Raw genomic sequence first — 12,904 nt, 5'->3', positions numbered from 1 at the left:
ATTATGGATCCAGAGTGGACGTATAGACGCGTTAATAAATAATAAACTAACTAACTATTATGGATCCAGAGTGGACGTATAGACGCGTTAATAAATAATAAACTAACTAACTATTATGGATCCAGAGTCGACGTATAGACACGTTCCAGGCGACAGGCGCCTGGAACGTGTCTATACGTCGACTCTGGATCCATAATAGTTAGTTAGTTTATTAGGATGTCCCCATGGGGGGAAATTCTTTTTCACAGTCATTCATAAGTTCATGCATTTTTCGCCAAGGCATTTTTTTTTTATGACAGACAAACATTCCACACAAGATACCTAATCCAGAACACCTTAGACATTCACACACATGACATCAGACATTTAACACATCGTAAAGGGTGGTAAAACAAACAGCAGCAATAAAGAGATGAGAAAAAAAATTAAAGAGATGCCCAATTCAACCCCTAGCCCCTCCCCATGAGTCCACAACACCCTCCTCATCCTCTCCCCGTCCGTCCACCTCAGTGAGCGCCCTCATCCCTCCCAGACGTGGGTGACCCCGGGCGGCGTGTCAGTGTCAGTGTCAGTGTCAGTGTGTGCGTTGTTCCCCCCCCTCACCGGTGTCTGCCAGACAGAGGCTGGTCACCATCTCCGGCGCGCCCTTGATGACGGCCACGGCGGGCCGGCCCCCGGGGGCCGCCGCCACCACGCTCATACGCTGCAGCGACGAGGAGAAGGGGAAGCGCCGCACGACCGCCACGCTCTCCGCCTGAGGAGGAGGAGGAGGAGGAGGAGGAGGAAGAGGAGGAGCAGGGGTAAGAACCAACGCCACGGACACGTTTACATTAAGGGCGTTTAGCGGACGCTTTTATCCAGAGCCACTGACAATAAGTACATTTGTCATAAGAAGTGAAACAATATATCTATATATATAACAATATATCTATATATATCTATATATATATAACAATATATATAGATATATATCGCCGTCAGTACAGTAAAGATGTTGATAGAACCAAGTGCAAAGTACTGACAATCGCCAGGCTGACCCCATTCCCCGTACACAGCAGTGATAGCTGATAGCTGCTGCAGATGCTACACAACTTGCATACACAACACAATTAAGTACATGCTACACACGTTACGTTCTGACAGCTCGGGGGCAGGTCTGTCAGGTAATATGCATTAACATCGGTCGTGCAGAATAGTCAAAAAATAATGACGTATGCTTTGTCTCAACAGGACAGAGGGACACGTTCCACGATCCAAGGACTATTATCCATACTTGGGTGGTGGTGGTGATGGTGACGGCAGCAAAGACAAAGTGTTCAGAAAATAACAGCGCGTGACTCGTGTGTGTCGGGGACATCCAGTACAACGACCGCATGGAGGAGCGGGGCGCTGGATCACCACGCAGCCTCTTTGAACCCTGGTTTTATCTGTAACCGGGGGAGACCTGGACAGAACCGGGACGATGACAGACAGGAGGCGTCGACACTCACAGAGTAGGGCGCCCCGGCGGGAGGCCTCATGACGGACAGGACCCGGTGACCTCCGAACTCCGAGTCCAGCGCCCGGCCGTCGCCGGACGGCTCCGTCAGCTCCTGTGAGTCACAAGCGTGCGTGAGGTTCAGACGGACTGTAAGGGGCGGGGGCTGCACAGGAAGACCAAAGTTATCAATATCTATAAATATATAATATATTGGTTTGTCTTTGACATTTGCCATAGGCTGCTTCTCTCTGACTATCGCTTTGTTTCATTAAAAAAAAGTTAGAGACACAGGTTTTTGAACAACATTATTTGTACAACATGTGATTGCACAGATTTGGCACAAATCAACCAATCGTGTGACTTCTGAAGGCAACTGGTTGAACTAAGGTTAACTAAGGTTACGGGGTTGGGGGCTCCCCGGTGGTGCACTGGGCTAAGGCGCATGCCATATATTAGGCACAGTCCTAATCGCAGAGACCCAGGATCGAATCCGGCCTGGGTCATTTACTGCATGTCCTCCCCTCTGTCTTCCACACTTTCCTCTCTGTCTCTCTCTATAATAAAGCTGAAAAAAATGCAAAAATAAATCTTTGACTAAGGTTACGGGGTTCCTTCAGCAAACTGGGATAATACTTCTGCGATGCTACGATACGTGACATGATGATACCCCCGGTCTCCTCGTACCCAGCCCGTGGACTCCATCATCTTCAGCTCCAGGGGGTCCCCGTAGGCCTGGCCCTCCAGCAGGGCCACGCTGTGGCAGCAGGCCAGGGCCGTGAGCAGGGGCCCCGGGGCCAGGAGCCGGGGGTCTGGGACCAGCTCGGAGAAGCCCCTCTGGTGGGCCTCCATCACCCCCCACATGTCCAGCCCCTCCTCCGTCAGGGTGCCTGTCTGGGTTGGAGGTCGGGGGGGGTCAAAGTCTGATACTCTTCAGACTCAGTGTTGAGGGTGGAGGGTTGAATGACCTCACAGCCGAGGCTAGTGAGTGACATGGACCAATATGACGATACAAACACAGCACTGGATCACACCGCTGGTTAATGTGGGGGCCATTCCATACTATTATTATTATTATTAATACGTTCAGTTCAGTCAAAAACAGCCGAGAAAAAGAGGAACGCAAAAAAAGCCTGATGGTTCACTGTCCGTCATTCCAGTACGACAACCACTAGTTTGACCTTCTAACCTGAACCCAGATCTCTAACATTTTGAGGTGTGCTTTTAGTTTTTATGAGAAACTAGCCTGGCTGTTACCAGACTGAGCTCAGTGGTAGATTGCACGTCGGTCTGGGGAGGCTGCTGTCATTCTCTTCAGCACAAGAGGCGTGATCAACAGGCCTAGTTCAAGCTGCGTTACGTTTTGAACTACACACATTTTCCATCTAGTTTCGACTGGCTTTTTGGATTACCGGTGCTGTTAAAGTAGTAAACGATTATTAATGCTATTTTAACGGCACCGACAATCCAAAAAGCCAGTCGAAACCAGATGGAAAAAGTGCGTAGTTCAAAACGTGACGCAGCTTCTACTTCTCCTCCACCTACAGAGTTTGTTATGTACGATCGTTCATAAACCCCGTGTTATTCCCCCATAGACATTTGACCGAGGGAACCGGGAGCCTCGGGAGGCGGGACTTATTCTCCAGAGGTCCAATGGAAACTGCCTTCTGCACACACGATGCTCCAAACGTATCGCAGTACCTCAGCTGGCCACCGCCCCGTTCAGGGGGGGCGCCGCTACTGCTCCGTCTCCTCACCTTGTCGAAGCAGAAGAGCGACACCTTGCCGCAGACGTTGATGCGGGGCGGGCTGATGCAGAAGACCCCCTGGCGCTTGAGCCGGCGCTGGGCGTAGATGGTTCCCGTGGTGATGGCGGCGGGCAGCGCCGGGGGTACCACGATGGTCACCACGTCCAGGGTCCGGATCACGAGCTCGCCCCACGTTACCTAGGGAACCAGGGAGCCAGCCAGCCAGCCAGTCAGTCAAGTCAGCCACACCGGCTGGTCCTCGCTCTCCTGCCCCGGTTCCTCTTTAAATCACGCAGAGCGCTGAGGAACCGCGCGGCGACTGGGAGTTCACACACCGCAGGCGGGACAAGAGAGACGTGAGCGTAACGTAGGCGTCGTCAATTCACACCGCCACCGCCGTTTATTTCGCTGTATTTTCAAGATTCATCCGATAACATCATCACAGAGACGCTTCAGAGACGCTTGAGAATAGAAGTGAAGCGTAAGTTAAGCTTCGGTCGGGGCGGTGAGACGGGCGTAGAACGCTGACTGTGTGAATCAGTGCACCGGTCTGAATGGATTCTATCTCTGGCTGAAGTCGGACGTCTGACGGCCGACTAAAAAAAAACGCGTCTAAAACGGCTCTGGTGTAAATTGGCCTTGAGAGATTGGAAAGCTTGGAAAAGTGAAACACTGGAAGTGGACCAGCTGCAGGACTCACATTGGACATGCTGAGCACCACAACGCTGTAGACGGTCCCAAGCACAGCTGTCGACAGAGGAATGAGGAAGGACGTGAAGTTTCATACGTTATGGAAGTCACACATGGTCTGGGCACGTCTGAAGGAGACGCCAGACACTGAACATTAACAGCGGTCGCCACCTTCTCCGCGTGTCTCTTTAAAAGGCAGGATGCGCCGGGTCTTACCCACACCGCCCAGGATGAGGAGGAACTTCCAGGCGTCTTGATAGAAGCGGAAGTTGATGGGCTGGGGGTAGAGGATGGAGCTGATCAGGTCTCCTTTAGCCGTGAAAAATCCTAAAGACGGAGGAGGACATTAAAACGATTATTAACCGTAGTCTAAATGACCCCAAGTGCAATTAAAAGAATTGTATTTATTCCTGGAGCATAATGCAGTTGAAACACGTCATTATCCTGTATATTCTCCTGTATATTCTCCTGTAAACACCTTGAAGGCGTTCAGGGTATTCATTCCGCACAATCATAAACCAAAAGGGGCGAGATTTACGTCACATCCACATCGGATCCACCAGCTACATAAACAACCGCATGATTTCACATTTGGAGTCTTTCATTCATCCAATGAGTTATCCAAACACCTTCAAAAGGCCAGTGAACCAGCAATCAGATACTGTTTTAGAAATGTTCATAAATCCTTTTGGAATCATTTCTTAAGCTCTAAATGGAGCCATATATCCGGTTAAGCTACTGCATATCAGCTGGAGCACGTGATATTCGTACACTCAACATTAGGAATAGTGGACCAACACTGCATTCATTGAAGAATCCCTTCAAACCCTGACGCTAATATAAAAAAATAAAGTCACACAAGAAAATCTGCTCTTGCTCCAGACGGGGGTCAAGAAAACCGCGGTTTGCCCCGTTCACCTGAGCGGCCTCGGTGTTCACTCCACACCTGTTGAGATCCATTAAAAAGGGGGGCGTGGTTAACCCCGCTGCTCACCTGTGCCGGTGACCACGGCCACGGCCGCGCCGCGGGCCTGGATGAGCTGCGTGCCGCAGAAGAGCGTGTGTCTGCGATGGTCCTCCGCGCTGAAGCGGGCGTCCCCCGACGGCAGGGGGGTCTTCAGCGCGGGAACGCTCTCGCCTGGAGGCCGCCACAGAGAGAGAGCCCTGGTCAGCACTCCTGACCAGCTACCGTACGCACATGGTACCTGGGTAGTGAGCTCTGACCTGGTATCATACACACATGGTACCTGAGTTGTCAGCACTCCTGACCAGCTACCGTACACACATGGTATCTGAGTTGTCAGCTCTCCTGACCAGGTATCATACGCACATGGTATCTGGGTAGTCACACTCTGACCAGGTACCATAACCAGATGGTACCTGGGTAGCGGGTAACGATGGTTGAACGCATCACTGCGTCGACTGACTCCATACATTTCTGTGAGCCTGTTTACCTTTAAGAATGTTTACCTATAAGCATGTTTACCTGAGAGCGCGTTCACCTGTGAGCCTGTTCACCTGTGAGCCTGTTCACCTGTGAGCCTGTTCACCTGTGAGCCTGTTTACCTGTGAGCCTGTTCACCTGTGAGCCTGTTCACCTGTGAGCCTGTTTACCTGAGAGCGCGTTCACCTGTGAGCCTATTTACCTGTTCACCTGTGAGCCTGTTTACCTGTGAGTCTGTTCACCTGTGAGCCTGTTTACCTGTGAGTCTGTTCACCTGTGAGCCTGTTCACCTGTGAGCCTGTTTACCTGTGAGCCTGTTCACCTGTGAGCCTGTTCACCTGTGAGCCTGTTTACCTGTGAGCCTGTTCACCTGTGAGCCTGTTTACCTGTGAGTCTGTTCACCTGTGAGTCTGTTCACCTGTGAGCCTGTTCACCTGTGAGCCTGTTCACCTGTGAGCCTGTTCACCTGTGAGCCTGTTCACCTGTGAGCCTGTGAGCCTGTTCACCTGTGAGCCTGTTCACCTGTAAGCCTGTTCACCTGTGAGCCTGTTCACCTGTGAGCTGAGTCTGTTCACCTGTGAGCCTGTTTACCTGTGAGTCTGTTCACCTGTGAGCCTGTTCACCTGTGAGCCTGTTTACCTGTGAGTCTGTTCACCTGTGAGCCTGTTCACCTGTGAGCCTGTTTACCTGTGAGCCTGTTTACCTGTGAGCATGCTCTCGTTGACCATGCACTCCCCGGCCAGCAGGGCGGCGTCGCAGGGCAGCAGCAGGCCCTCTGGGGGGAGGGGCAGGCAGTCCCCAGGAACCAGCTCCTCTGAGCTCAGCAGCACGTCTGACAACACACACACACACACACACACACACACACACACACACACACACACACACACACACACACACACACACACACACACACACACACACACACACACACACACACACACACACACACACACAGTTACTAGGCAGCTCGTTACACACGCCTTGTGTGCTTACGTTTTGCGACTAGTTGTGTTGCAGTGTAACCCGTCCTAGCTACAGTAACCCGACGAGAGATGAATCACATCATTTAACACCTTGGACGCCTTCTCTCACCTGAATAAAACTGACCTGAAAAAAATGAAATGAGTGTAATGTATAAGCAGTAGTATAAGGTAACACATGCAATGTGGTTTGTATTTATTTTGGAGTCAGGGCCAAGAGAAAGCCTTGCCAGGTGTGCACATTGAGAGCTATACATGACGGACGGGGGAAACACATCCTGCTGCCCTCCTATTGGTTTAAGGTTGGGCCACGTTTGTCTGAATGGGTCTGTGTGGTCTGGGGCACACCTACCCCCGGTGCTCCGGCGTACTTTAACGGTCATGATGAGCTGAGCCATCGTGCGCAGCGTGACGCTTTGCTGTGGACAGACGTCACAGTGTTAGCAGCACGCCACAGAACAGCCTGTTCCAGAAGGCCCCGCCCGCTGGAAGTGTTGAGCTGGAAAAAAGCTGCCCACTTATTTGTTATGTTAGGGGGCGGGGCTAGCTCGCTGTTCAGGTTTTTGCCGTCTCTTGCTCAACGCACCGTACTTACTACGATCAGATCTGGGTGGGCGTAGTCACAATGCTTTATTGACCTTACCTGGTAATCCAAAAGAGGCAGTAACAATTATGGTTAGGTCAAATTACCCATAGCGGAAATTTGAGTCCACTATCATGTCAGTTGTTTTGGGGTTTGGTTTCACTTTAAAATAATATCTATTCGTCATCCTGTTGCACTTCTACCTTTAAAGGCAGGGAAGTGTTTTGGATACAGAGCTCGATAACTCAGACTGTCTCACCTTGCGTGTTTCATACAGCGAGATGCTGATGGACCCGAGAGAGATGACCAGGATACAGGTGGCATAGATATAGTACTTATCGGCCATCCACAAGGCGATGCTCAACACTTGAAAGATATAAAAGGGATTGAGGATCTTCAGAGAGAGGAAGGAAGAGATCGAGAAGAAAGTAAATTGTAAAGCAGAGAACCACACAAGCTGAATACTGCACACTTTGCTCTACTTGTCCTATGTCTGATTGGATACCAAATTCATTCCCTTGCGACCACACACACTGGGAAGCGGCCGTCTGCTTTAGTTCATAAACGCGTGCGCTGCGTCTCCTCCTCACCTCGTCAACCAGTAGACTCATGTAGGACTTGACAGGCACAGTGATCAGGTTTGGCCCATAGACTTGTTGCCTGGATCGGAGAGAGACACACACAGAGAAACACTTCATCAGGCAGCACTCCCTGAGCACTCACGAGGAATAATGACACCCTCCACACGCGTGTACCTGGAGCTCTGCTCCACGGGACTCAGGCCGCTTTGGAAGCGGTACAGGTCGCTACACGTCCAGTCCTCATGGAGGACACTGCAGAGATACACAAGAGTTAGACCAACGCTGCAAACATCACACCGACTACACGCAGACAAACTGCGTCAGGACATGATGTGAACAGACGACTATATAAACTGATACAGATGAACTAACAAGAAATGCAAACACTTGCAAAAAGTTTTGTATTTTTAGAAACAACATTCAACAAACAAGGCAAATAGAGTTTGCCATTGTTGATATATGTATTGTACCATAATGTACTGTGAATGATGAGCATTGAACTTTTATTGTACCCTTTCATACTACTTAAGTTCTTGTTACAGAACAGTCGTTTCACAGTATTCCATACGGCTTCGATGGCACTTTACCTGACTGGACAGAAGGCACCTTTCCTGGGCAGCCAGACGTAGCGCAGGCCCTCGAACTGATAGAAGCGCAGCAGTGATTTCTGCAGAACAGGAGATAGGAGTGAACACCAGGAGCCAGAGGGCGCGTGTGGAGCGTGAAGCCACCGGACGGTCCCTACCTGCTCAGTGTGCAGCTGAACCGTGTCCCTCCACTCCCGGGCGTCCTCCACCTCCTCCACCAGCTCCACGCTGCGGGCCGGGGAGAGGAGAGCGCGGGCGGGACGTGCATATTGCATGTGGAGAATTGCATATTGCATGAAAGAAGCTTTCCTAGATATCCACTGCGGTATGATGACCACTTAAGAATACGTGGCCTTAAATCGTCAACATGGTATTTCTGTTTCTAGATCGTCACAATCTAAATACTCCAAAATAAAAATCCATAGGACCCTTCCCAGAATGCAGTATTAGTTAGCATGCTTTAAACAGGAAAAGACGTCTGAGCAGGAAGTAATGAAGGTGAAACTGACCTTCCATCCTCCACCTCCTCAGTGAGGACTTGGACCACGAAGTGATGTCCCAAACTGTCCTGAAGAGAGAAGAAGACAAAGTCTGAAACCAAAACAATGAACGGTCTATGGTACTAGACTGGTACTAGTCTGGTACTGCATGGTACTAGTGGGGTACTGCATGGTACTAGTGGGGTACTCCATGGTACTAGTGGGGTACTCCATGGTACTAGTCTGGTACTCCATGGTACTAGTCTGGATCCCCATGGTATTACTGTGGTACTTCATGGTACTAGTGTGTCTCTATGATCACCAATTCTCTTAAAAGAAAACATGAAATCTTGCAGCTCAGTGGCTAAAGCCACTAATGCATATACACACAGGCCATACGCTTCGTAGCGACCCAGGTATTTTTCTCTCCTGACCATAAAGGCATAAAAAGTATGATATTTCTTTAACACAAGAGGCAATCGTGGTTATCCTCATATGAATCTTTATGTGGCACAGTTTTACAATGTGGTAAATACATACAAATATAACCGTTTTCGCCAATCATAAACAAAAGATCCGCAAGATAAGTTTCTGGGCTTCCTGAGGAGAAATAATGTGTGAGGACTCCAGAATTCCAGCGAGGATGTGTCTTTGCAACGCAAACAGTATGCAGGCCAAAAAACGAACTTGTACGTGACAAGGTGAGCTCTGAGAACGGGCTACCGCCTGATAATGTACTGGTTAATACTTCACGTCCAAACGGCTGTGATTCCTCTGTGGTTCACAGAGGAACAAGTGGGCCCAGTAAATAAGAAAACTTATTCTCTCCACGACGCAACGAGTTTTTTTGCACTGCGTGCCGTCTACCCGTTGGGTTACATAAACACATAAACAAGTCCAGCTGTCACTTTAATCTACAAGAATGAAAAGAATGTCGACTTACACACACATACACACAGAGAGAGAGAGAGAGAGAGAGAGAGAGAGAGAGAGAGAGAGAGAGAGAGAGAGAGAGAGAGAGAGAGAGAGAGAGAGAGAGAGAGAGAGAGAGAGAGAGAGAGAGAGAGAGAGAGAGAGAGAGAGAGAGCGAGAGAGAGAGAGAGAGAGAGAGAGACAGCGAGAGCGAGAGAGCGAGAGAGAGAGAGAGAGACAGCGAGAGCGAGAGAGAGAGAGAGAGACTCCAATCTGCCATTGTCTCCTTCAGGACGTGAGCGAGTGGAGGTGAAAGGGTTAGGTTTCCTCCTCACCCTCAGCAGGAGGACGTGGGCCAGGGCCAGGGGGCAGGCGGCGCAGCGGGCCAGGACGGCCAGCCGGGGCCGCCAGGAGAAGAGGAGCAGCAGGAGGCCTAGCGACAGCACGGCGCCGCCGCGGCACAGCCACACGCGCCAGCCCACCCAGCGGTAGCCCTGGACGTCCTGAGAGAGAGAGGGGGGGAGAACATCAAGTCACCTGATCAGCAGACATCCACTCTGGCAACCCCGCCGGCTCTTGTTGTTAGTGTGATGGAGGGAGATAAGAAAGGTTGCCAGGTTTCAATGGTAGAATCCTCTAATCACTACTATATATATATATATATATATATATATATATATATATATATATATATATATATATATATATATATATATAATTATATTTATATATTGTGAATTGAACTGCATGCAGTAATAATATAAAATGTAACCCTGCCGTTGCATTGGAAAACAATAATAAAACATATTTAGTTTAACTAAGAAAAGAACTCTAGCACAACATTGGACATCGTGGTCCCAAACTAAAGCCCTGTGACAGAAACATTTGCGGTAGTCCAGAAGCGACCCCCTTTTCAATAATGTAAAAATAAAAATTTAACGCACTCGCTAAATTGAACGAAAATTGTTCATTATCGAAACGGTCAGTGATCCTTCAGGATGCCCGGTAGACTGTCGACATCCGAGCCCAAACCCAGAACCTTCCAGCTGGGAATCAATACCCCTCACCACATTATCCTGCCCCTAAATAGATTTTGTGATTGATTGATTTTTTTAATCATTCTCTTTTTGTTTTAATGGCACTGAAGCTCGCTACCTCTGTCATCTGGCTGGTCATTTCAAATTTAGTTTGGAAAATTGAGTCAGATTGCAACACGGTCGCTTCAGACGAATGTTTTAGAAAAGGTTGGATGCATTTTTAATTCATCGATCGGATGTATTTTGATAAGAAAAACAACAGGACGTCGATCCGAAGAAAGATTTGGATAAGACATTATCCACGCTGAACAAAACACTGGACGTGGTGACGGGATCTTGGTGAGCCAAATGCACAGCCTTTATAAAACAGATTACCCCATTGTTCAAAGTTAAGCTGGACACGATCTATCCACAAACAACAAAGTCTAGAAATCACCACCAAGTGGAACAAGCGTCAAATAATCAAATAATCGAAACCCTATAAAGCGTCTACCATAAGGAAAACTAGTGCGAGGTTTTACAACCAGGAAACGAAAAGTCTCAGAGTGTCAGTCGCTTGTTATCTTTATAGACCAGTTAAATACACTGTTAAAAATCAACAACAACAACAAAACACGCCGGACTAGACAGCTGCAAGTAGAGCAGGCATCTGCAACCTGCTGGGTTCTGGTGATATTTAGTTCGACTCTTACCATCTGGGAGTCTGGCGGGACGAGGGGAGGTTTCCAGCCGGGCGAGGGATGCCCACTCCCCGGTAGCTCCGCCACAGAACCTGCAGAACAGGTCAAACGCTCACAATACTGTTTCCCGTATAGACATATCACAGCGGGGGCGTCCACCTGTATGCGCACCCGCTGAGTCGATTTTGCAGATTTTACACACACCGAAAAACTGGAGAGTTAAAGCGAAACCACGTTTTGGGTTGGTGTTGAAATCAGTAGGCGTGCATTCCTCATATATGTAATGAGGAATGTAATATATTACATGAATGCAGTGATGAACATAATGTACTAGGTCTCGTGATGCTGTTACTTTTGTAAAGTTTCGTAGACAGATCGTGTTTATTTCTGCTCTCATCGGACTAAAGACGTTACGTTGCGCATTAAACAACTACAGAAAGCGCAACTCCAAATAACAACAGGATAACGACCCCGACCGAGTTACCTTCGCTTCAGGTTACAGTCATCAATCACGACTCGTAGGTCACCACCACTTGCAGATGCTTCGGTCGATACTTCCCTACAATTATATTAGCTTCGAACAATGAGACTTGCTCCTCAGTTTAACCGGCTTGAGGCTGTGTCCACTCTACTATGACTTTATTCTTTCCTACTGGGCCCCTATAGCCCCACCTGCAGTTTGTACATCTCTAGATATTGTTGTTTTCCAGCTTATGGTATTAATGGTCCCCCACGAATATGGTATTAATGGTCAAAAGGGGGGACCCCTCACTGTACGCTTAACACCTAGAAAATAAAAAAATAAAAAAATGCGAACCCCTCATTTAAATGTTCCACCAGCAACACTGATACGTTGCCAGTATAACCATATATCACGATGATAAGAGGTGTAACATCATGTGGATCTAACCGTCTTACATGGAGATGATAAGGGTTATAGTGTTCACTATGGAAGGGTATTAGGTCCAACAGGTTCCAGAAGAGGAGCAGCTCCATCTATTGTGGACGATCCGCTATTGCTTTTGTTGATGGTTTGAAAATGGTAACCGGAGGTTATCATCAGTAGGATAAGCAAGTGTCCAAATTAGGTTTGTTTTAAAGATCCTCGTTTAATATTACTTCTGTTCTCTGAGTCTCGGAGTATTCTGACTCTAATCTGTCATTTGTTTGGCCAAACAAAAACGGGTTCCCCCCTAACAGAATATGTTTTACCACACTGGAGACTCAAAATAGTTTCGTCTTAAAAAACCACAACAACCCGTGATACAACGCTAAAGGAAATGAGTGTGAGTGAGCGAAAATAAACAAGACAGTTATCTAATCTCGGACGACACAATGCATGATTACGAAACCTACCGACCCCTAACCCTACTGGGCCTGATATGGATATGAGGAGATGCAGAATTTTAAACTTGTATGGCCTATTTGGTTACATATGTATGATTTAAATCGTTTTGAAAAGGTCACATAAGAAGGTCGTGTTTTTATACAAACCACTGCCTAATGATTTTTTACAACTATCCACAAGCAAATTAGCTTATATTAATTAGCTTACTTATCACGGTAACTGGGACATTAATAATACGGTTGTTGGGAGGGTTAAATGATGAGAGGGAAAGCAGAAGCACAACACACATAGGAAGTGGTTGAAACTACTTTCAGACCTCAAGTTTGGGTCACAAGCCAAAACGTTGTGGATATTT

General features: G+C 48.2%; 1 protein-coding gene across 2 annotated transcripts in view; it reads right to left on the bottom strand.

Moving 5' to 3' along the window:
• The window catches only part of atp13a2 (ATPase cation transporting 13A2), a 29,864-nt gene that overhangs the window by 16,229 nt on the left and 731 nt on the right, over positions 1 to 12,904 (bottom strand). The window contains exons 1-18 of one of the 2 annotated variants that reach the window (XM_084473768.1): positions 11,686 to 11,821; positions 11,214 to 11,293; positions 9,820 to 9,987; positions 8,603 to 8,661; positions 8,252 to 8,321; positions 8,094 to 8,173; positions 7,681 to 7,758; positions 7,516 to 7,585; positions 7,185 to 7,319; positions 6,695 to 6,761; positions 6,063 to 6,191; positions 4,910 to 5,053; positions 4,132 to 4,242; positions 3,926 to 3,972; positions 3,235 to 3,423; positions 2,165 to 2,371; positions 1,491 to 1,592; positions 604 to 754 (exon numbers count right to left, since the gene is read on the bottom strand). In XM_084473768.1, coding sequence (XP_084329894.1) covers positions 604 to 754; positions 1,491 to 1,592; positions 2,165 to 2,371; positions 3,235 to 3,423; positions 3,926 to 3,972; positions 4,132 to 4,242; positions 4,910 to 5,053; positions 6,063 to 6,191; positions 6,695 to 6,761; positions 7,185 to 7,319; positions 7,516 to 7,585; positions 7,681 to 7,758; positions 8,094 to 8,173; positions 8,252 to 8,321; positions 8,603 to 8,661; positions 9,820 to 9,987; positions 11,214 to 11,216 — 1,810 coding nt within the window. In that variant the 5' untranslated portion in view covers positions 11,217 to 11,293; positions 11,686 to 11,821. Of the gene's footprint in view, positions 1 to 603; positions 755 to 1,490; positions 1,593 to 2,164; positions 2,372 to 3,234; positions 3,424 to 3,925; positions 3,973 to 4,131; positions 4,243 to 4,909; positions 5,054 to 6,062; positions 6,192 to 6,694; positions 6,762 to 7,184; positions 7,320 to 7,515; positions 7,586 to 7,680; positions 7,759 to 8,093; positions 8,174 to 8,251; positions 8,322 to 8,602; positions 8,662 to 9,819; positions 9,988 to 11,213; positions 11,294 to 11,685; positions 11,822 to 12,904 lie in introns of those variants that run through there. The other variant, XM_084473767.1, reaches the window with a different exon arrangement.

The sequence above is a fragment of the Micromesistius poutassou genome (genome assembly GCF_964030765.1).
Source record: "Micromesistius poutassou genome assembly, chromosome: 10".
In the NCBI taxonomy this organism is placed as follows: Eukaryota; Metazoa; Chordata; class Actinopteri; order Gadiformes; family Gadidae; genus Micromesistius; species Micromesistius poutassou.
The sequence above is the reverse complement of the archived record's forward strand: the minus strand, read 5'-3'. Positions and strand labels throughout refer to the sequence as shown.